This window comes from Scyliorhinus torazame, chromosome 29, assembly GCF_047496885.1.
Source record: "Scyliorhinus torazame isolate Kashiwa2021f chromosome 29, sScyTor2.1, whole genome shotgun sequence".
Taxonomy (NCBI): domain Eukaryota; kingdom Metazoa; phylum Chordata; class Chondrichthyes; order Carcharhiniformes; family Scyliorhinidae; genus Scyliorhinus; species Scyliorhinus torazame.
The window spans coordinates 4,658,055-4,679,211 of record NC_092735.1 but is presented as its reverse complement, the minus strand read 5'-3'; the positions used below and the strand labels follow the sequence as shown (position 1 = coordinate 4,679,211).

Sequence of the window (21,157 nt, the reverse complement as noted above, 5' to 3'; positions counted from 1 at the left end):
CAAGAAACAGACATCCGGTGTGGTTGAAATGAAAATACTAGCCCGCAGCTCAATTTGTTGGCCCGGAGTAGACACTGTCATGTGAGTGTACCTTTAAGAAATGGGTGTTTATAAGTGGGTGTGTATATAAATATCTGTAGTGAGAGTACTTTTAAGAAATGGGTGTTTACTACTGCAGTGATGTCAGCGAGTGGGTGGAGCTGGGCTGTCTGTCAGCTTTTTACTTTCGTTTTAGGCTGCTTGCTGCAGGGTGTGTTTTAGTTTCGTTTTCAGAGCTGGATAGCTGCAGTCACAGCCAGAAGGTGTATTAGAGTCTCTCTCTGTAATCTAAAGACTGTAAATCGATCCTGGTGATTTAAAACTAATAACAGTAGTGACTTTAACCTGATGTGCTTCTGGTAAAAGGTGTTTTAAGTCATATGGATGATAAAAGGAAAGCTTAAAGGATTACTTAGTGTTGTATTCTTTGGGGGTTGTATTTGAATTAATGGTTGCTAAGATGTTCACTATGTTTTAAAAGGTTAACTTGAGTTCATAGAATAAACATTGTTTTGCTTTAAAAAATACTTTTCCATTTCTGCTGTCCCACACCTGTAGAGTGGGCCGTGTGCTCCCCATACCACAATCTATTAAACGTTGTGGGTCAGGTGAACTTTGGGGTTCTGTAAACCCTGGCCCATAACAACTCTGAGATCGAGAAGATGGCCCACAATGCCCTGCAGGCCGGGAGCAGCCAAAAGCACCGCCAGCAGCCCCAATGCACTCTGGGATTGGCCCAGCTAGCTGCGGTCACGGGTCCACACAGACCTTGCCGGCCCGTTCCATGTTTATCATACTTGTGGACGCGCACTGCGACCACACGGCTCACTGGACAGACTGCGGCGCATCTTCAGTGCTCTCCGGTTGCCCAAAGTCCTGGTCTCTAACAAGGGAACGGCGTTTACCAGCCAGGAGTTTGTGTCGTTCATAGCTCTGAACAGCACAGGCAGGTACGCACTGCCCTGGACCACCCTGCCTCAAACAGGTTGGCCGAACCGCAGGTACAAATTTTTAATCGGGGGACGAAAAGAATACCCGCAGGATCCTTTTCGGTTGTCGAGTCAGAGATATTTACAGCACGGAAACAGGCCCTTCGGCCCAGCTTGTCCATGCCGCCCAGTTTCTATCACTAAGCTAGTCCCACTTGCCCGCATTTACCGCACAGCGCCGTACACCACGACTGACATCGTGTCGGCGGAATTATTCATCGGGCGACACCTCAGGACCTGCGTCTGTCGAGTTAACCGGTGAACCACCCTCACCTGGATCACATGTCCAGGGTCAGGGGTGAAACACACCCTCACCTGGATCACATGTCCAGGGTCAGGGGTGAAACACACCCTCACCTGGATCACATGTCCGGGGTCAGGGGTGAAGCACACCCTCACCTGGATCACATGTCCAGGGTCAGGGGTGAAACACGCCCTCACCTGGATCACATGTCCGGGGTCAGGGGTGAAGCACCCTCACCTGGATCACATGTCCGGGGTCAGGGGAGTGATGCACCCTCACCTGGATCACATGTCCGGGGTCAGGGGTGAACCACCCTCACCTGGATCACATGTCCGGGGTCAGGTGTGAAGCACACCCTCACCTGGATCACATGTCCGGGGTCAGGGGTGAAGCACACCCTCACCTGGATCACATGTCCGGGGTCAGGGGAGTGATGCACCCTCACCTGGATCACATGTCCGGGGTCAGGGGTGAACCACCCTCACCTGGATCACATGTCCGGGTCAGGGGAGTGAAGCACACCCTCACCTGGATCACATGTCCGGGGTCAGGGGTGAACCACCCTCACCTGGATCACATGTCCGGGTCAGGGGAGTGAAGCACACCCTCACCTGGATCACATGTCCGGGGTCAGGGGTGAACCACCCTCACCTGGATCACATGTCCGGGTCAGGGGAGTGAAGCACACCCTCACCTGGAACATATGCGTTGACGGGACCAAGAGCCACTGGGGTAACACCCAGAGACCCCACTCCAGATAAGGGCGCCGTCCCGCAAGCCACCTAGTGGGACCCCGAGGCCCCACCGAGGTCAGACCCCCCTCACTGTACCTCTCAGTCGTGGGACGGCAGGAAGCAGAGATGACCGCTGTTCCCATTGGTCCGTCCAGTGACGACAATAGCGCTGGATCTGACATGGGCACTGGGCCACCGGTCAACCACGTCCTGGCGACGATAACATCAACAATCTCGCTGGCCGAATAGCCCCCAACTTGGTCGCTCATTGCGAATGCAACATTCTCACTTCCCAGGGTGGAAGAGTGGGCATAGGTCTAAGGTGAGAGGGGCAAGGTTTAGAGGAGCTGTACGAGGCAAGTTTTTTACACAGAGGGTAGTGGGTGCCTGGAACTCGCTGTCGGAGGAGGTGGTGGAAGCAGGGACGATAGTGACATTTAAGGGGCATCTTGACAAATACATGAATCGGATGGGAATAGAGGGATACGGACCCAGGAAGCGTAGAAGATTGTCGTTTAGTCGGGCAGCATGGTCGGCACGGGCTTGGAGGGTCGAAGGGCCTGTTCCTGTGCTGTACATTTCTTTGTTCTAACCCAGTGAAGGGGGGGCTCAGGACTCTTGACGTCCAGGATTCCCAACTGCCAACAGGAAGTTTATTCTGTTGGGGACCCCCTGGAGACCAGGGCAGAGGGGGCACCACCAGATTTCAATGTGGACGACTCCTTCTCGCTGCTGCCCGGGTTAAATTCCTGTGGATGGTTCTGCACATACCGCCCTGTTTGTGGATGGTGGGAATGGGGTAGTGTTTCGTTCGCTGTGTCAGGTTCTGGGGGGAACGATCTCCTGTGAGTTTCCAGCTCTGATGCTATTCATTAACCTGAAAAGTTAAATGTTTGCCGTCCACCGTTAACTTCCTGCATTTTCTAGATAATTTTATTATATTATCAGGTAAACCTTAAAAATGCAAATCTCTCGGGGAGGGCAAGGTGTCGGAAATACACCAGGAGTTGAAAGAAGAGGGGGAAGCGCTGGTAGAAGAGTTGAAGGGTAACTGGGAGGAGGAGCTGGGGGAGGAGATCGAGGAAGGTCTGTGGGCCCTTTGGATTTCGGCGGCAGCGGTGCGCAGGGGCCTTCTTGGAGGTGAGTAGCGACTTTAAAACCACTTACCTTTACAGGAGCAGCCCTTTGGATTTCGGCGGCAGCGGTGCGCAGGGGCCTTCTGAGAGGTGAGTAGCGACTTTAAAACCACTTACCTTTACAGGAGCAGCCCTTTGGATTTCGGCGGCAGCGGTGCGCAGGGGCCTTCTGGGAGGTGAGTAGTGAGTTTAAAAGCTCTTACCTTTACAGGAGCAGCCCTTTGGATTTCGGCGGCAGCGGTGCGCAGGGGCCTTCTGGGAGGTGAGTAGTGAGTTTAAAAGCTCTTACCTTTACAGGAGCAGCCCTTTGGATTTCGGCGGCAGCGGTGCGCAGGGGCCTTCTGGGAGGTGAGTAGTGAGTTTAAAAGCTCTTACCTTTACAGGAGCAGCCCTTTGGATTTCGGCGGCAGCGGTGCGCAGGGGCCTTCTGGGAGGTGAGTAGTGAGTTTAAAAAGCCTTACCTGGTCCTGTGTCTGTTCTTCGTTTCTGTTTTATTTGTTTTTATATAAGGCGGGAACCGGAAGTTCGACCTCTGGCAAGTCCCCCCCCCCAACCAATAAATTCTGGTGGAGAGGAAACCCGAGACACTACACGTGTAGTGTCTCCCACCCACCCTCCTCCTCTAACCTAATAATAAGACCCATTGGTGTAAGGTAAGTGCCATATTATACTATTATATTATTAGCATTGTGCAGGTCAAGGATCGGAGGTGGAGGAGCAGTCTCTGTCAGCGAGAGAACCTGAGAACATCTCAGACACTCAGAAGGTAAGAAGGTAAGTAAGTGATTTTTACTTTTATACCTTTTTTCAAATTGTGTGTGTCGGGGGGAAACTGAAGTGACATCACAGAAAAGCTGTGACCTGAGTGGCTGGTTGGGATTCTAACCTAAATTAAAAAAAAAAAAAAATTTGAGTATTTGGGAACTAATTAAACAGAATAACTTAATTATAATTTAGAGGATATCTAAGCCAGAGATCGGAGAATATTATAGTTAGCTATCGCATTTCTATTAGAAATCTAGTGCTAGGAAACAGATAGTTGACAGTAACTTTGCAATTTTAAAAAAAAGTATTTAAAAAAAAAGACAAATTTTAATTTTAATTAATTGACGCAATGTCAGTTAGAGGGGTGCTGTGCTCTGACTGTGAGATGTGGCAGGTCCGGGAGGCTTCCAGCGTCCCGGATGGCTTCATCTGCAGAAAGTGCACCCAACTGCAGCTCCTCACAGACCGCATGGTTCGGTTGGAGCAGCAATTGGATGCACTTAGGAGCATGCAGGTGGCGGAAAGCGTCATAGATCGCAGTTATGTAAATGTGGTCACACCCAAGGTGCAGGCAGAGAAATGGGTGACCACCAGAAAGGGCAGGCAGTCAGTGCAGGAATCCCCTGTGGTTGTCCCCCTCTCGAACAGATATACCCCTTTGGATACTGTCGGGGGGGATAGCCTATCAGGGGAAAACAGCAGCAGCCAGAGCAGTGGCACCACGGCTGGCTCTGATGTTCAGAAGGGAGGGTCAAAGCGCAGAAGAGTAATAGTAATAGGGGACTCTATAGTCAGGGGCACAGATAGGCGCTTCTGTGGACGTGAAAGAGACTCCAGGATGGTATGTTGCCTCCCTGGTGCCAGGGTCCAGGATGTCTCCGAACGGGTAGAGGGAATCCTGAAGGGGGAGGGCAAACAGGCAGAGGTCGTTGTACATATTGGTACTAATGACACAGGCAGGAAGGGGCATGAGGTCCTGCAGCAGGAGTTCAGGGAGCTAGGCAGAAAGTTAAAAGACAGGACCTCGAGGGTTGTAATCTCGGGATTACTCCCTGTGCCACGTGCCAGTGAGGCTAGAAATAGGAAGATAGAGCAGACAAACACGTGGCTAAACAGCTGGTGTAGGAGGGAGGGTTTCCGTTATCTGGACCACTGGGAGCTCTTCCGGGGCAGGTGTGACCTGTATAAGATGGACGGGTTGCATCTAAACCGGAGAGGCATAAATATCCTGGCCGCGAGGTTTGCTAGTGTCACACGGGAGGGTTTAAACTAGTATGGCAGGGGGGTGGGCACGGGAGCAATAGGTCAGAAGGTGAGAGCATTGAGGGAGAACTAGGGAATAGGGACAGTGTGGCTCTGAGGCAGAGCAGACGGGGAGAAGTTGCTGAACACAGCGGGTCTGGTGGCCTGAAGTGCATATGTTTTAATGCAAGGAGCATTACGGGTAAGGCAGATGAACTTAGAGCTTGGATTACTACTTGGAACTATGATGTTGTTGCCATTACAGAGACCTGGTTGAGGGAAGGGCAGGATTAGCAGCTAAACGTTCCAGGATTTAGATGTTTCAGGCGGGATAGAGGGGGATGTAAAAGGGGAGGCGGAGTTGCGCTACTTGTTCGGGAGAATATCACAGCTATACTGCGAGAGGACACCTCCGAGGGAAGTGAGGCTATATGGGTAGAAATCAGGAATAAGAAGGGTGCAGTCACAATGTTGGGGGTATACTACAGGCCTCCCAACAGCCAGCGGGAGATGGAGGAGCAGATAGGTAGACAGGTTTTGGAAAAGAGTAAAAACAACAGGGTTGTGGTGATGGGAGACTTCAACTTCCCCAATATTGACTGGGACTCACTTAGTGCCAGGGGCTTAGACGGGGCGGAGTTTGTAAGGAGCATCCAGGAGGGCTTCTTAAAACAATATGTAAACAGTCCAACTAGGGAAGGGGCGGTACTGGACCTAGTATTGGGGAATGAGCCCGGCCAGGTGGTAGATGTTTCAGTAGGGGAGCATTTCGGTAACAGTGACCACAATTCAGTAAGTTTTAAAGTACTGGTGGACAAGGATAAGAGTGGTCCGAGGATGAATGTGCTAAATTGGGGGAAGGCTAATTATAACAATATTAGGCGGGAACTGAAGAACATAGATTGGGGGCGGATGTTTGAGGGCAAATCAACATCTGACATGCGGGAGGCTTTCAAGTGTCAGTTGAAAGGAATACAGGACAGGCATGTTCCTGTGAGGAAGAAAGATAAATACGGCAATTTTCGGGAACCTTGGATGACGAGTGATATTGTAGGCCTCGTCAAAAAGAAAAAGGAGGCATTTGTCAGGGCTAAAAGGCTGGGAACAGACGAAGCCTGTGTGGCATATAAGGAAAGTAGGAAGGAACTTAAGCAAGGAGTCAGGAGGGCTAGAAGGGGTCATGAAAAGTAATTGGCAAATAGGGTTAAGGAAAATCCCAAGGCTTTTTACACGTACATAAAAAGCAAGAGGGTAGCCAGGGAAAGGGTTGGCCCACTGAAGGATAGGCAAGGGAATCTATGTGTGGAGCCAGAGGAAATGGGCGAGGTACTAAATGAATACTTTGCATCAGTATTCACCAAAGAGAAGGAATTGGTAGATGTTGAGTCTGGAGAAGGGGGTGTAGATAGCCTGGGTCACATTGTGATCCAAAAAGACGAGGTGTTGGGTGTCTTAAAAAATATTAAGGTAGATAAGTCCCCAGGGCCGGATGGGATCTACCCCAGAATACTGAAGGAGGCTGGAGAGGAAATTGCTGAGGCCTTGACAGAAATCTTTGGATCCTCGCTGTCTTCAGGGGATGTCCCGGAGGACTGGAGAATAGCCAATGTTGTTCCTCTGTTTAAGAAGGGTAGCAAGGATAATCCCGGGAACTACAGGCCGGTGAGCCTTACTTCAGTGGTAGGGAAATTACTGGAGAGAATTCTTCGAGACAGGATCTACTCCCATTTGGAAGCAAATGGACGTATTAGTGAGAGGCAGCACGGTTTTGTGAAGGGAAGGTCGTGTCTCACTAACTTGATAGAGTTTTTCGAGGAGGTCACTAAGATGATTGATGCAGGTAGGGCAGTAGATGTTGTCTATATGGACTTCAGTAAGGCCTTTGACAAGGTCCCTCATGGTAGACTAGTACAAAAGGTGAAGTCACACGGGATCAGGGGTGAACTGGCAAGGTGGATACAGAACTGGCTAGGCCATAGAAGGCAGAGGGTAGCAATGGAGGGATGCTTTTCTCATTGGAGGGCTGTGACCAGTGGTGTTCCACAGGGATCAGTGCTGGGACCTTTGCTCTTTGTAGTATATATAAATGATTTGGAGGAAAATGTAACTGGTCTGATTAGTAAGTTTGCAGACGACACAAAGGTTGGTGGAATTGCGGATAGTGATGAGGACTGTCTGAGGATACAGCAGGATTTAGATTGTCTGGAGACTTGGGCAGAGAGATGGCAGATGGAGTTTAATCCGGACAAATGTGAGGTAATGCATTTTGGAAGGGCTAATGCAGGTAGGGAATATACAGTGAATGGTAGAACCCTCAAGAGTATTGAAAGTCAAAGAGATCTAGGAGTACAGGTCCACAGGTCATTGAAAGGGGCAACACAGGTGGAGAAGGTAGTCAAGAAGGCATACGGCATGCTTGCCTTCATTGGCCGGGGCATTGAGTATAAGAATTGGCAAGTCATGTTGCAGCTGTATAGAACCTTAGTTAGGCCACACTTGGAGTATAGTGTTCAATTCTGGTCGCCACACTACCAGAAGGATGTGGAGGCTTTAGAGAGGGTGCAGAAGAGATTTACCAGAATGTTGCCTGGTATGGAGGGCATAAGCTATGAGGAGCGATTGAATAAACTCGGTTTGTTCTCACTGGAACGAAGGAGGTTGAGGGGCGACCTGATCGAGGTATACAAAATTATGAGGGGCATAGACAGAGTGGATAGTCAGAGGCTTTTCCCCAGGGTAGAGGGGTCAATTACTAGGGGGCATAGGTTTAAGGTGAGAGGGGCAAAGTTTAGAGTAGATGTACGAGGCAAGTTTTTTACGCAGAGGGTAGTGGGTGCCTGGAACTCGCTACCGGAGGAGGTGGTGGAAGCAGGGACGATAGGGACATTTAAGGGGCATCTTGACAAATATATGAATAGGATGGGAATAGAAGGATACGGACCCAGGAAGTGTAGAAGATTGTAGTTTAGTCGGGCAGTATGGTCGGCACGGGCTTGGAGGGCCGAAGGGCCTGTTCCTGTGCTGTACATTTCTTTGTTCTTTGTTCTTTGATGCCCTAGGTAGGGTTAATTCCTCCTCCTCGTGTGCCAGGCTCAGCCTGATACAATTTAAGGTGGTCCACAGAGTGCACCTGACGGGGGCGAGGTTGAGTAGGTTCTTTGGGGTAGAGGACAGATGTGGAAGGTGTTCAGGGAGCCCGGTGAACCATGTCCACATGTTCTGGACATGTCCGGCACTGGAGGGGTTCTGGAGAGGAGTGGCGGGAGCAATATCTCAGGTGGTGAAAGTCCGGGTCAAGCCAAGCTGGGGGCTAGCAATATTTGGAGTAGTGGACGAACCGGGAGTGCAGGAGGCGAAAGAGGCCGGCATTCTGGCCTTTGCGTCCCTGGTAGCCCGGCGAAGGATCTTGCTAATGTGGAAGGAGGCGAAGCCCCTCAGCCTGGAGGCCTGGATAAACGACATGGCTGGGTTCATAAAGTTGGAGAGGATTAAGTTCGCCTTGAGAGGGTCTGTGCAGGGGTTCTACAGGCGGTGGCAACCGTTCCTAGACTATCTCGCGGAGTGTTAGAGGAAGGTCAGTCAGCAGCAGCAGCAACCTTGGGGGGAGGGGGACTGCTTGGGAGGGGGGAGGGGGGGGGGGACTGCCTGGGAGGGGGGGGGAGGGGGGGACTGCCTGAGAGGGTGGATGAGCAAGAGATAACATGAAGGGTTGGGGAAACTGGCACGTACGGGTGAGGGCCAGTGTACAAAGCTGTGTAAATATATCATTTTGCCATGTGTATATCTTGCTCTGCGCGATTTCTCGTTTTTTTTGTTACGGGGGGGGGGGGGGGGGGGTTATTGTTTGTAAGGGAGAAAGATATAAATACCAATGTCGGGGTTAATGTGTGGGACTGTGTCAGTAGCACCCCCTCGCCCTGCCTCCCCCCACCCTCCATAATGGTGATGTCAGAGAACACATGACAAGGAGCCCGAACGTGTTCAGCAGTGTAATCCAAATCAAACCAACTAACTCCTGCAATCAAGCCAGGGTGTGACTTCGGTTAATTTTTAAGCCGTATGTACGAATACTCACAGCTGCTATGTCATTGTTTTGTGTGTGTAAACAGGATTGATGCTAAGTGATGCACGATCAATCATTACTGAAGCGAGATTGTAGTCCAATTGAAGGCTTTAGTGAACAAGGAGTTACCCCAGCAGCTCCGGGACAGAATGACTGCTGTGGGTGAAACACACTCTTACGCTCCGCCTGCTGGGCAGAACCAGCAGGCAGGTTATACCACTCCTACGATAGTATTAGGTACATTCCACCTAGGTACCGCGATACCCCTAATATAGCCTACCACATTCACCCCCTGTTTACAAAAGAGTCCGGCAGGGCTGGTGGCCTTGCTTTTACAGTGGTAGAGGTTATAGCGGTACCCTTCGGTGCCTTTACATGCAATACACATATTTACAGACAATTATTTACAAGTTCATTTTACAATGAAACTATCAGCCGGTCGGGGGCCCTGGTCGTCCTCTGCGATCGTCGCAGTCCCGGCGGTGATGCTGGCGTCGGGTCGGGCATCCGAGGCTCTGGGAGCGTGTCGTCTTCAGCTTCATCGCATCCGGATGGGGCCAGTGGGAGGACGGATCCTCCTGGGAAGGGGGCTGCGGTGATGTGCGCCGGTGAAAAAATGGTTGGGTTTGGTGGGGGGGGATCCAGCGGGGGCCAGATCCCGGAGGGAGACCGTGTCTTGTTGGCCGTCGGGGTGCGTACTGGGGGTTAGCATGGAGGAGATGTACCCTCTCGACCAGTGGGCCCGACTTGTGGGCCCGTCCGTGTTTGCGGAGTAGGACAGGTCCGCGGGCTGCCAGCAATGTTGGGAGCGAGGTCCCCGAGGAGGACTTCGACGGGAAGGCAAGGAGACGTTCATGAGGTGTTTCGTTGGTAGTAGTGCACAGTAGTGATCGGATGGAGTGAAATGCATTGGGGAGGACTTCCTGCCAACGGGACATTGGGAGATTCTTGGACCGTAGGGCCAGTAGGACGGCCTTCCAGACCGTCCCGTTCTCCCTCTCTACCTGCCCGTTTCCCCGGGGGTTGTAACTGGTCGTCCTGCTCGAGGCGATGCCCTTGCTGAGCAGGAATTTACGCAGCTCGTCACTCATGAAGGAGGAATCCCAACGCTATGGATGTAGGCGGGGAAACCGAACAGGGTAAAGATGCTGTGGAGGGGTTTAATAACGGTGGCAGCCGTCATGTCGGGACAGGGGATGGCAAAAGGGAACCGGGAGAATTCATCAATCACGTTTAAGAAATACGTGTTGCGGTCGGTGGAGGGGAGGGGCCCTTTGAGATCCACGCTGAGGCGATGAAAGGGGCGGGAAGCCTTCACTAGGTGCGCTTTCTCTGGCCTGTAGAAGTGCGGCTTGCACCCCGCGCAGATTTGGTAGTTTCTGGTTACAGCCCTGACCTCCTCGATGGAGTAGGGCAGATTGCGGGTTTTAACGAAGTGGAAGAACCGGGTGACCCCCGGGTGGCAGAGGATGTCGTGGAGGGTCCGGAGTCGGTCTACTTGTACATTGGCACAAGTGCCGCGGGACAGGGCATCAGGGGGCTCGTTGAGCTTCCCGGGACGATACAAGATCTCGTAATTATAGGTGGAGAGCTCGATCCTCCACCTTCAGATCTTATCATTCTTAATTTTACCCCGCTGTGCATTATCGAACATGAAGGCCACCGCCCGTTGGTCAGTGAGGAGAGTGAATCTCCTGCCGGCCAGGTAATGCCTCCAATGCCGCACAGCTTTGACGATAGCTTGGGCCTCCTTCTCGACGGAGGAGTGGTGGATTTCTGAGGCGTGGAGGGTGCGGGAAAAGAAGGCCACGGGTCTGCCCGCCTGGTTGAGGGTGAATGAAATGAAAATCGCTTATTGTCACAAGTAGGCTTCAAATGAAGTTACTGTGAAAAGCCCCTAGTCGCCACATTCCGGCGCCTGTTTGGGGAGGCTGGTACGGGAATTGAACCGTGCTGCTGGTCTGCTTTAAAAGTCAGCTATTTAGCCCAGTGTGCTAAACCAGCCCCTAAAAGGCTGGGCGACATGACAGATAGCGAGGAAATGCAGCACCCGGTGCGATGCCGAAACCTGGGATTGAACCAGGGCCCTTCAGATCTTCAGTCTAACGCTCTCTCAACTGAGCTATTTCAGCTGGTGGCCGCCAGAGCTACGTCTGATGCGTCGCTCCCGACCTGGAAGGGGAGGGACTCATCGATTGCGTGCCTTGTCACCCTGGCGATGTCTGCTTTGATGTGACTGAAAGCCAGACGGGCCTCTGCCGATAGGGGAAAAACCGTGGACTGGATTAGTGGGCGGGCCTTGTCCGCATAATTGGGGACCCACTGGGCGTAATAAGAAAAGAAGCCCAGGCAACGTTTCAGGGCCTTGGGGCAGTGTGGGAGGGGAAACTCCATGAGGGGGCGCATGCGTTCGGGGATCTGGGCCTATGACTCCATCATGCACTACGTAGCCGAGGATGGCTAGGCGATCGGTGCTAAACACGCATTTGTCCTTGTTATAGGTTAAGTTAAGGATTGTTGCGGTATGGAGGAATTTGCGGAGGTTGGTGTCATGGTCCTGCTGGTCGTGGCCGCAGATGGTGACATTGTCGAGGTACGGCAACGTGGCCCACAGACTGTACCGGTCAACCATTCGGTCCATCTCCCGTTGGAAGACCGAGACCCCATTTGTGACACCGAAGGGAACCCTTAGAAAGTGGTAGAGCCGTCCATCTGCTTCGAATGCAGTGTACTTGCGGTCGTCCGGGTGAATGGGGAGGCCTCTTTGAGGCCTAGTGTGCCTCTTTCCAGCAATCACTGGCGAATTTGGGATGAAAGCATACCTGCCACGAACGCATCTCGGACCAGCAGCTCTGTGTGTTCATTAGCCGCAACCGCTGGGCAGTTGCAGTTTCTCCCCAGTATCAACAGCGCATTGTAGAATTCGTCCAACGATTCCCCGGGGATTTGCCGTCTCGTCGCGAGCTGGTGGCGTGCGTAGACCCGGTTGACGAGCTGAACGTAGATTCCTATCAGCATGGTGGTCGCCGTCGTGAAATCTTCTGCATCCTCTATGAGCGTGTAGATATCAGGGCTTACCCTGGCATGCACGACCTGGATTTTCTGGTCTTCTGTAGGTATGCCGGGGGCCGTTCGGAGGTATCCCTGGAAACACGCTAACCAATGTTTAAAAGTGGCCGCTGCGTTTGCCGCGTGGGGGCTGATTCGCAGACACTCCGGACATGTCCTTAAAAGTTTGCGTAATAAATTGTAGCACAATCAATCACTTACGAGACGAGATGAGAAGGAGTCGAACGATGGCTTTATTACGCAGACTTGTTCCCCAGCAGCACAGTTACAGAATGCGGCTGCTGGGAGAACCCGGGCTCTTATACTCCGCCTTACTGGATGGAGCCAGCAGGCGGCTGATCCAATCGGGATCCAGTGTCTATCCACCAATAGCCTCTCGGCAGCCCAGGGTACCTTAATACCCCTAATACATACCACCACAGCAGCCATCTTGGATGACGTCTCAGGACCCCGACTCGGGTGGCCGTGTATTGCCCGACGAGATCTATCAGCTTCTGCCACAACTTGCCTCAGTGACACTGGACCAGTCTCGGCCCCGAACGCTTTCAACCGCTACGACGTCGGCACTCATTAACGGGCACAAGACATCCTGCTTGATGGACTCTGGGAGCACGGAGAGCTTTATCCATCCCAATACAGCAAGACACTGCTCCCTCGCTGTACACCCGATTAAACAAAAGATCTCCCTGGCCTCTGGGTCCCACTCTGTGGAGAGCCGGGTACTGCATAGCCAACCTCACGGTCCAGGGCGTGGAGTTCAATAACTTCCGACTCTACGTCCTCCCCCATCTCTGCGCTGCCACACTCCTGGGACTGGACTTCCAGTGTAACCTGCAAAGTTGAACGTTCAAATTCGGCGGCCCCATACCCCCCCTCACTGACTGCAGCCCCGTGACCCTCCAGGTCGACCCGCCTTCCCTGTTTGCAAACCTTACCCCCGATTGCAAACCCGTCGCCACCAGGAGCAGACGGTACAGTGCCCAGGACCGGACCTTCATTAGGTCAGAAGTCCAACGGTTACTAAAGGAAGGCATTATCGAGGCCAGCAATAGTCTCTGGAGAGCCCAGGTGGTAGTTGTAAAGACCGGGGAGAAGCAGAGGATGGTCGTAGACTATAGTGAGACCATCAACAGGTATACGTAGCTCGACGCGTACCCTCTCCCCCGCATATCCGACATGGTCAACCAGATAGCGCAATACAAGGTCTTTTCCACGGTGGACCTTAAGTCCGCCTACCACCAGCTCCCCATCCGCCCAAGCGACCGAAAATACACTGCTTTCGAAGCAGATGTATCATTTTTTAAGGGTTCCATTCGGCATCACTAACGGGGTCACGGTCTTCCAACGGGAGATGGACCGAATGGTTGACCGGCACGGTTTGCGGGCCACGTTCCCGTATCTCGACAACGTCACCATCTGCGGCCACGACCAGCAGGACCATGACGCCAACCTCCGCAAATTCCTCCAGACCGCAAACGCCCTGAATCTCACATACAACAAGGAAAAATGCGTGTTTAGCACCGACCGTCTAGCCATCCTTGGCTATGTAGTGCGAAATGGAGTGATAGGCCCCGACCCCGAACGCACGCGCCCCCTCATGGAGTTCCCCCTCCCCCACTGCTCCAAGACCCTGAAACGCTGCCTGGGTTTCTTCTCTTATTACGCCCAGTGGGTCCCCAACTACGCGGACAAGGCCCGTCCGCTAATCCAGTCCACGGTTTTCCCCCTGTCGACAGAGACCCGCCAGGCCTTCAGCCGCATCAAAGTGGATATCGCAAAGGCCACGATGCACGCAATCGACGAGTCCCTCCCCTTCCAAGTCGAGAGCGACGCGTCTGACATAGCTCTGGCGGCCACCCTCAACCAAGCGGGCAGACCCGTGGCCTTTTTTTCACGCACCCTCCACGCTTCAGAAATCCGCCACTCCTCAGTGGAAAAGGAGGCCCAGGCCATAGTGGAAGCTGTGAGACATTGGAGGTATTACCTGGCCGGTAGGAGATTCACTCGCCTCACTGACCAACGGTTGGTTGCCTTCATATTCGATAATGCGCAGCGGGGCAAGATAAAGAACGACAAGATCTTGCGGTGGAGGATCGAACTCTCCACCTATAACTATGAGATCTTGTACCATCCCGGAAAGCTGAACGAGCCTTCCGATGCCCTATCCCACGGCACATGTGCCAACGCACAAGTGGACCGCCTCCGAGCCCTCCACGCCGACTTCTGCCACCCGGGGGTCACTCGGTTCTATCACTTTGTAAAGACCCGCAACCTGCCCTACTCCGTCGAGGAGGTCAGGACCGCCACCAGGAACTGCCAGATCTGCGCGGAGTGCAAACCGCATTTCTACCAGCCAGAGAGAGCGCACCTGATAAAGGCTTCCCGTACATTTGAGCGCCTCAGCCTGGACTTCAAAGGCCCCCTCCCCTCCACCGACCGCAACACGTACTTCCTCAACGTGATTGACGAATACTCCCGGTTCCCATTCGCCATCCCCTGTCCCGACATGACCGCGGCCATCGGCACTGTTCGGTTTCCCCGCCTACATCCACAGCGATAGGGGTGTCCTCCTTCATGAGCGACGAACTGCGTCAATTCCTGCTCAGCAAGGGCATCGCCTCGTGCAGGACGAGCAGTTACAACCCCCGGGGGAACAGTCAGGTAGAGAGGGAGAACGGAACGGTCTGGAAGACCGTCCTACTGGCCCTACGGTTCAGAAGTCTCCCAGTTTCCCGCTGGCAGGAAGTCCTCCTGGACGCCCTCCACTCCATCCGGTCCCTGCTCTGTACAACAACGAATCAAACACCTCACAAACGCCTCCTTGTCTTCCCTAGGAAGGTCTCCTCCGGAACGTCACTTCCGACCTGGCTGGCAGCCCCGGGACCCATCCTGCTCCGAAAGCATGCGCGGACGTGGGTCGAGAGGGCTCATCTCCTCCACGCGAACCCTCAATACGCCTACGTGGCGTACCCCGATGGCCGATAGGACACGGTCTCCCTGCGGGACCTGGCGCCCGCCGGAGCCCCACACACCCCTCCAACACCAGTGACCCCCTGTGGAGCCACGCACCCCCCCCCAACACCAATCACCCCCTCCCTCCCGCCAGCGCACCCCACAGCCGCCCCCTTCCAGGGTGGACCGGTCCGTCCCCCGGCCCCGAATAGGGATATTCGAGCGGGACGAGGCATCGCGACGCTCCCAGAGACGACGAGGCCAGAACCTGCGCCTGCATCACCACCGGGGCTAAGACGATCGGCGAGGACGACCAGGGCACCCATTCGAATCATCGAATCTGTATAATGAAGGAAGAAATGCCTCTTTTGTTTGGTTGCCCAGTAAAAGCGGCATTGTAAGTAGTTAATATCAGAGCATAGCCGCCATGTTAGCGGTATCTTAGGTACCGACTCTGGAAACCCCTCCCACCATACGGCCCACTACCCTGCCGGGTTCCTTTTTAACAAGGGGTGAATGTGGTGGTATGTATTAGGGGTATTAAGGTACCCTGGGATGCCGAGAGGCTATTGGTGGATAGACACTGGATCCCGATTGGATCATCCGCCTGCTGGCTCCACCCAGTAAGCCGGAGTATAAGACCCCGGGTTCTCCCAGCAGCTGTATTCTGTAACTGTGCGGCTGGGGAACAAGTCTGAGTAATAAAGCCATCGTTCGACTCCTTCTCATCTCGTCTTGTGAGTGATTGATTGTGCTACAACTGCCCCCATGAATTGCACATGGCCGGATGGGAGATCTCATCAGGCGATACATGGCCAGCCGAGTCGGGGTCCTGAGACGTCATCCAAGATGGCTGCCCCCATGAATCGCACATGGCCTGTGAGGAGAGGAATGGCAGCAGGCCCGGTTCGCCTGTGGGGACAGCGCTGGATGACCGGGCCTGGCATACTGCCACGAGGTGCCCCTTCTTCCCGCTGCCCTTGCAAATTGCGGATTGGGCCGGGCAGCGTTGCCCACAAAAATAGCATCGGGCCCCACCCACTTGTGGGGAATTTAGGGGTGCTTTGGAATCGGCCGCGGGTGGAATCCACCCTGTCCATGCGGGTACCGCACGGTCGGGAACATAGGCCTGAGCGTTGCGGGAGGCTACATCTAGGGAGTGCGCAAGTTTCCGTGCCTCTTTAAGCCCTAGCAGTCGCTGGCGGATTTTAGAGGACAGCATGCCCGCAACAAAAGCATCCCGTATTAAGAGTTCGGTGTGGTCATTGGCTGAGACTTGTGGACAGTTACAGTTTCTACCTAACACTAGCAATGCGCGGTAAAAATCGTCCAGTGATTCCCCTGGGATCTGCGGTCTGGTAGCTAAAAGATGCCGAGAATATACCTGATTCACAGTGCGGACGGAGTGCTCTTTTAACAAAGTCATCAAACCGTCCGCGTCTTCGATAAGCGTGTAGATTTCTGGGCTCACCCTTGAGTGGAGGACTTGCATTTTCTGTTCCTCCGTGGGGGTAGTCGGGGCCGTCCTGATGTACCCGTTGAAACAGGCCAGCCAATGTTTAAAAGTTGCCGCTGCATTTGCCGCGTGGGGGTTGATTTGGAGACACTCTGGTTTGATGCGGAGAGCAGCCATTCTTCAATTTTGTTCATTAAATTGATGCACGATCAATCACTGCTGAAGCGAGACTGTAGTCCAATTGAAGGCTTTAGTGAACAAGGAGTTACCTCAGCAGCTCCGGTACAGAATGACTGCTGTGGGTGAAACACAGACTCTTATGCTCCGCCTGCTGGGCGGAACCTGCAGGCAGGTTCTACCACTCATACTACAGTATAAGGTACATCCCACCTAGGTACCGCGATAGCCTTCCACACTAAGCTTCCAATTTACCCTGACAAATTGCCAGTTGTGAAATTCTGGGCCTGGTATAGGCTGACGAAGCCATTACAGCACCAAACCTGAGAACAATTTCATTTTTAATCGCAGGGACATTGTCAAAAGTTTTGAAGTAATAATTTCTTTTGTTTTATTTTAGAGGAACCAGACTGCTCCCTGTGCTGTTTGAATGTGGATTGATTTTGTGTTGGGGAACAGGTAAATATAAATGTTGATTTTTATTTTACTGATAAACTCAAAGCCCCTTCATGCTTCATAGAATCCCGACACTGCAGACGGAGGCCATTGGGGCGCATCGAGCCTGCACCCACCCACTGACCGAGCACCCTACCCGGGCCCACTCCCCCACCCTATCCCCCGTAAAACCACCTCACCCACGCATCTTTGGACTGTGGGAGGAAACCGGAGCACCCGGAGGAAACTCACGCACACACGGGGAGAATATTTCCCATATTTCAAGGATGATCAATGGGCCTGATTTACGATAATCTTTTGAATCTTCTGCAGTATGAGCTATCCTTGGCCAAAGTGTCAAAAACGATCTTTCTCAAGCTTTGGATGATGGGAAGTGTGGATGGGAAGGCTCTCGATCAGAACCTACTCCATCCGGGGTTGGTGGGGGGGGCGGGGGAGCGGGGTTAGTGGGGGGGGCGGGGTTAGTGGGGGGGTGGGGTTAGTGGGGGGGGTTAGTGGGGGGGGTGGGGTTAGTGGGGGGGGTTAGTGGGGGGGCGTGGTTAGTAGGGGGGGCTAGTGGGGGGGCGGGGTTAGTGGGGGGGCTAGTGGGGGGGCAGGGTTAGTGGGGGAGGTGGGATTAGTGGGGGGGCGGGGGGAGCGGGGTTAGTGGGGGGGACGGGGTTAGTGGGGGGGCTAGTGGGGGGGCGGGGTTAGTGGGGGGGCGGGGTTAGTGGGGGGGCGGGGTTAATGGGGGGGCGGGGTTAGTGGGGGAGCGGGGTTAGTGGGGGGGACGGGGTTAGTGGGGGGAGTAGGGAGCGGGGTTAGTGGGGGGGCGGGGTTAGTGGGTGGGCGGGTTTAGTGGGGGAGGGTGGGGATAGTGGGGGAGGGTGGTGTTAGTGGGGGGGGCGGGGTTAATGGGGGGAGGCGGGGTTAGTGAGGGATGCGGTGTTAGTCGGGGGGAGTGGGGGGGGGCGGGGTTAGTAGGGGGCGGGGTTAGTGGGGGGGTGGGGGAGCGGGGTTAGTGGGGGGGTTAGTGGGTGGGTGGGTTTAGTGGGGGGGCGAGGTTAGTGGGGGAGGCGGGGTTAGTGGGGGATGCGATGTTAGTCGGGGGGAGTGGGGGAGCGTGGTTAGTGGGGGCGGGGTTAGTGGGGGGGTGGGGGAGCGGGGTTAGTGGGGGGGCGGGGTTTGTGGGGGGTCGGGTTTAGTGGGGGGGCGGGGTTAGTGGGGGGGTGGGGGAGCGGGGTTAGTGGGGGGGCGGGGTTTGTGGGGGGTCGGGTTTAGTGGGGGGGCGGGGTTAGTGGGGGAGGCGGGGTCAGTGGGGGATGCGGGGTTAGTCGGGGGGAGCGGGGTTAGTGGGAGGTGTGGGGGAGCAGGGTTAGTGGGGGGGTGGGGGAGCGGGGTTAGTTGGGGAGGCGGGGTTAGTGGGGGGCGGGGTTAGTGGGTGGGCGGGTTTAGTGGGGGGGCGAGGTTAGTGGGGGAGGCAGGGTTAGTGGGGGATGCGATGTTAGTCGGGGGGAGTGGGGGAGCATGGTTAGTGGGGGGGCGGGGTTAGTGGGGGCGGGTTTAGTGGGGGGCGGGGTTAGTGGGGGAGGCGGGGTTAGTGGGGGATGCGGGGTTAGTCGGGGGGGAGCGGGGTTAGTGGGAGGAGTGGGGAGCAGGGTTAGTGGGGGGGTGGGGTTAGTGGGGTGGCGGGGTTAGTGGGTGGGCGGGTTTAGTGGGGGATGCGGGGTTAGTGGGGAGGGGCAGGGTTAGTGGGGGGGGCGGGGTTAGTGGGGGTGAGGTTGGTGGGGGGCGGGGAGAGTGGGGTTAGTGGGGAGGTGGGGTTGGGGAGGGTGGAGTAAGTGGGGGGCGGGGTAGAGGGTGGGCGGATTTGGTGGGGGAGGGCAGGGTTAGTGGGGGAGGGCGGGGCTAGTGGGGGCGGGGTTAGTGGGGGCGGGGTTGATGGGGGTCGCGTGATTGGGTTTAGTGGGGGCGCGGGGTTAGTGGGGGATGTGGAGGAGTGGGGTTGGTTGGTTGGGGGCGGGGTTGGGGGGATCGGGGGAACGGGGTTAGTGGTGGGGGCGGGGTTAGTGGGGGGCGGAGTTAGTGGGGCGGCGGGGTTGGTGTGGGGGCGGGGGTAGCGGGGTTAGTGGGGGGAGCGGGGTTAGTGGGGGGGCGGGCTTGTTGGGGTTAGTGGGGGAGCGGGGTTAGTGGGGGGCGAGGGTGGTGGGGGGAGCGGGGTTAGTGGAAGGTGGGGTTGGTGGGGGAGCGGGGTTAGTGGGGGGAGCGGGGTTAGTGGGGGGCCGGGTTAGTGGGGGGGAGGGTTAATGGGGGGGAGTGGGGTTAGTGGGGGGCGGGGTTAGTGGGGGGAGTGGGGGAGTGGGGTTGGTGGGGGGGCGGGGTTAGTGGGAGGGGCGGGGTTAGGGGGGAGTGGGGTTGGTGGGGGGGCGGGGTTAGTGGGGGGGCGGGGGAGCGATGTTAGTGGGGGTGTTAGTGGGGGGTATGGGGTTTGAGGGGGGAGTGGGGTTAGTGGGGGGGAGGGGTTAGTGAGGGGGGAGTGGGATTTGAGGGGGGGGCGGGGTTAGTGGGGGGATAGGTTAGTGGGGGGGCGGTGTTAGTGGGGGGGTGGGGGAGCGAGGTTAGTGGGAGGGGCGGGGTTAGTGGGGGGGGTTAGTGGGGGGCCGGGGTTCGTGAGGGGGTGGCTGAGCGAGGTTAGTGGGGGGGGTGGGGTTAGTGAGGTGGGGAGCGGGGTTAGTGGGGGGGGGCGGGGTTAGTGGGGGAGCGGGATTAGTGGGGGGGCGGGGTTAGTGGGTGGTTAGTGGGGGGCGGGGTTAGCGGGGGGTGGCGGAGCAAGGTTAGTGGGGGGGTGGGGTTAGTGGGGGGAGCGGGATTAGTGAGGGGGGAGTGGGATTTGAGGGGGGAGCGGGGTTAGTGGGGGGACGGTGGAGCGGGGATCGTGGGGGGGAGCGTGGTTGGTGGGGAGGCGGGGGAGCGGGGTTAGTGGGGCGGGGTTAGTGGGGGGTGGCGGAGCAAGGTTAGTGGGGGGCTGGGGTTAGTGGGGGGAGCGGGATTAGTGAGGGGGAGTGGGATTTGAGGGGGAGCAGGGTTAGTGGGGGGACGGTGGAGCGGGGATCGTGGGGGGGAGCGTGGTTGGTGGGGGGGCGGGGGAGCGGGGTTAGTGGGGGGGGTTAGTGGGGGGCGGGGTTAGTGGGGGAGAGTTAGTGGGGGGCGGGGTTTGTGGGAGGGTGGGGGAGCGAGGTTAGTGGGGGGGTGGGGTTAGTGGGGGTTAGTGGGAGGGGGGTTAGTGGGGGGAGCGGGGTTAGTGGTGGGGTGGCGGAGCGAGGTTAGTGGGGGGGTTAGTGGGGGGTGCGGGGTTAGTGAGGGGGGAGTGGGATTTGAGGGGGGAGCGGGGTCAGGGGGGGGCGGTGGTGCGGCGATCGTGGGGGGGAGCGTGGTTGGTGGGGGGGCGGGGGAGCGGTGTTAGTGGGGGGGTTAGTGGGGGGGTTAGTGGGGGGGGGAGTTAGTGGGGGGCGGGGTTAGTAGGGGGGGTGGGGGGCAGGGTTAGTGTGGGGGGGGTTAGTGGGGGGTGGGGTTAGTGGGGGAGCGGGGTTATTGGGGGGGCGGTGGAGCGGGGATCGTGGGGGGGCCGGGTTAGCGGGGGGGCCAGGGTTAGCGGGGGGCAGGGTTAGTGGGGGAGACGCGGGGTTAGTGGGGTTAGTGGGGGGAGCGGGGTTAGTTGGGGAGGGAGGGGTTAGTGGGGGGAGCGGGGTTAGTTGGGGAGGGCAGGGTTAGTGGGGGAGGGCGGGATTAGTGGGGGGAGCGGGGTTGGTGGGGGGATCGGTGTTGGTGGGGGGGCGGGTGAGTGGGGTTAGTCGGG

The 21,157-nt window shown here is 55.9% G+C and overlaps 1 protein-coding gene and 1 non-coding gene across 2 annotated transcripts in view; one reads left to right on the top strand and one right to left on the bottom strand.

Moving 5' to 3' along the window:
- Positions 1–21,157, top strand: part of LOC140403815 (ICOS ligand-like) — a 128,360-nt gene that overhangs the window by 50,237 nt on the left and 56,966 nt on the right. The window contains exon 2 of the mRNA XM_072491978.1: positions 17,267–17,325. Within this exon, the coding sequence (XP_072348079.1) occupies positions 17,267–17,325 (59 nt within the window). The remainder of the gene's footprint in view (positions 1–17,266; positions 17,326–21,157) is intronic.
- trnaf-gaa (transfer RNA phenylalanine (anticodon GAA)) lies at positions 11,272–11,344 on the bottom strand. Its single transcript has one exon. It is a non-coding gene; the product is annotated as a tRNA-Phe (tRNA).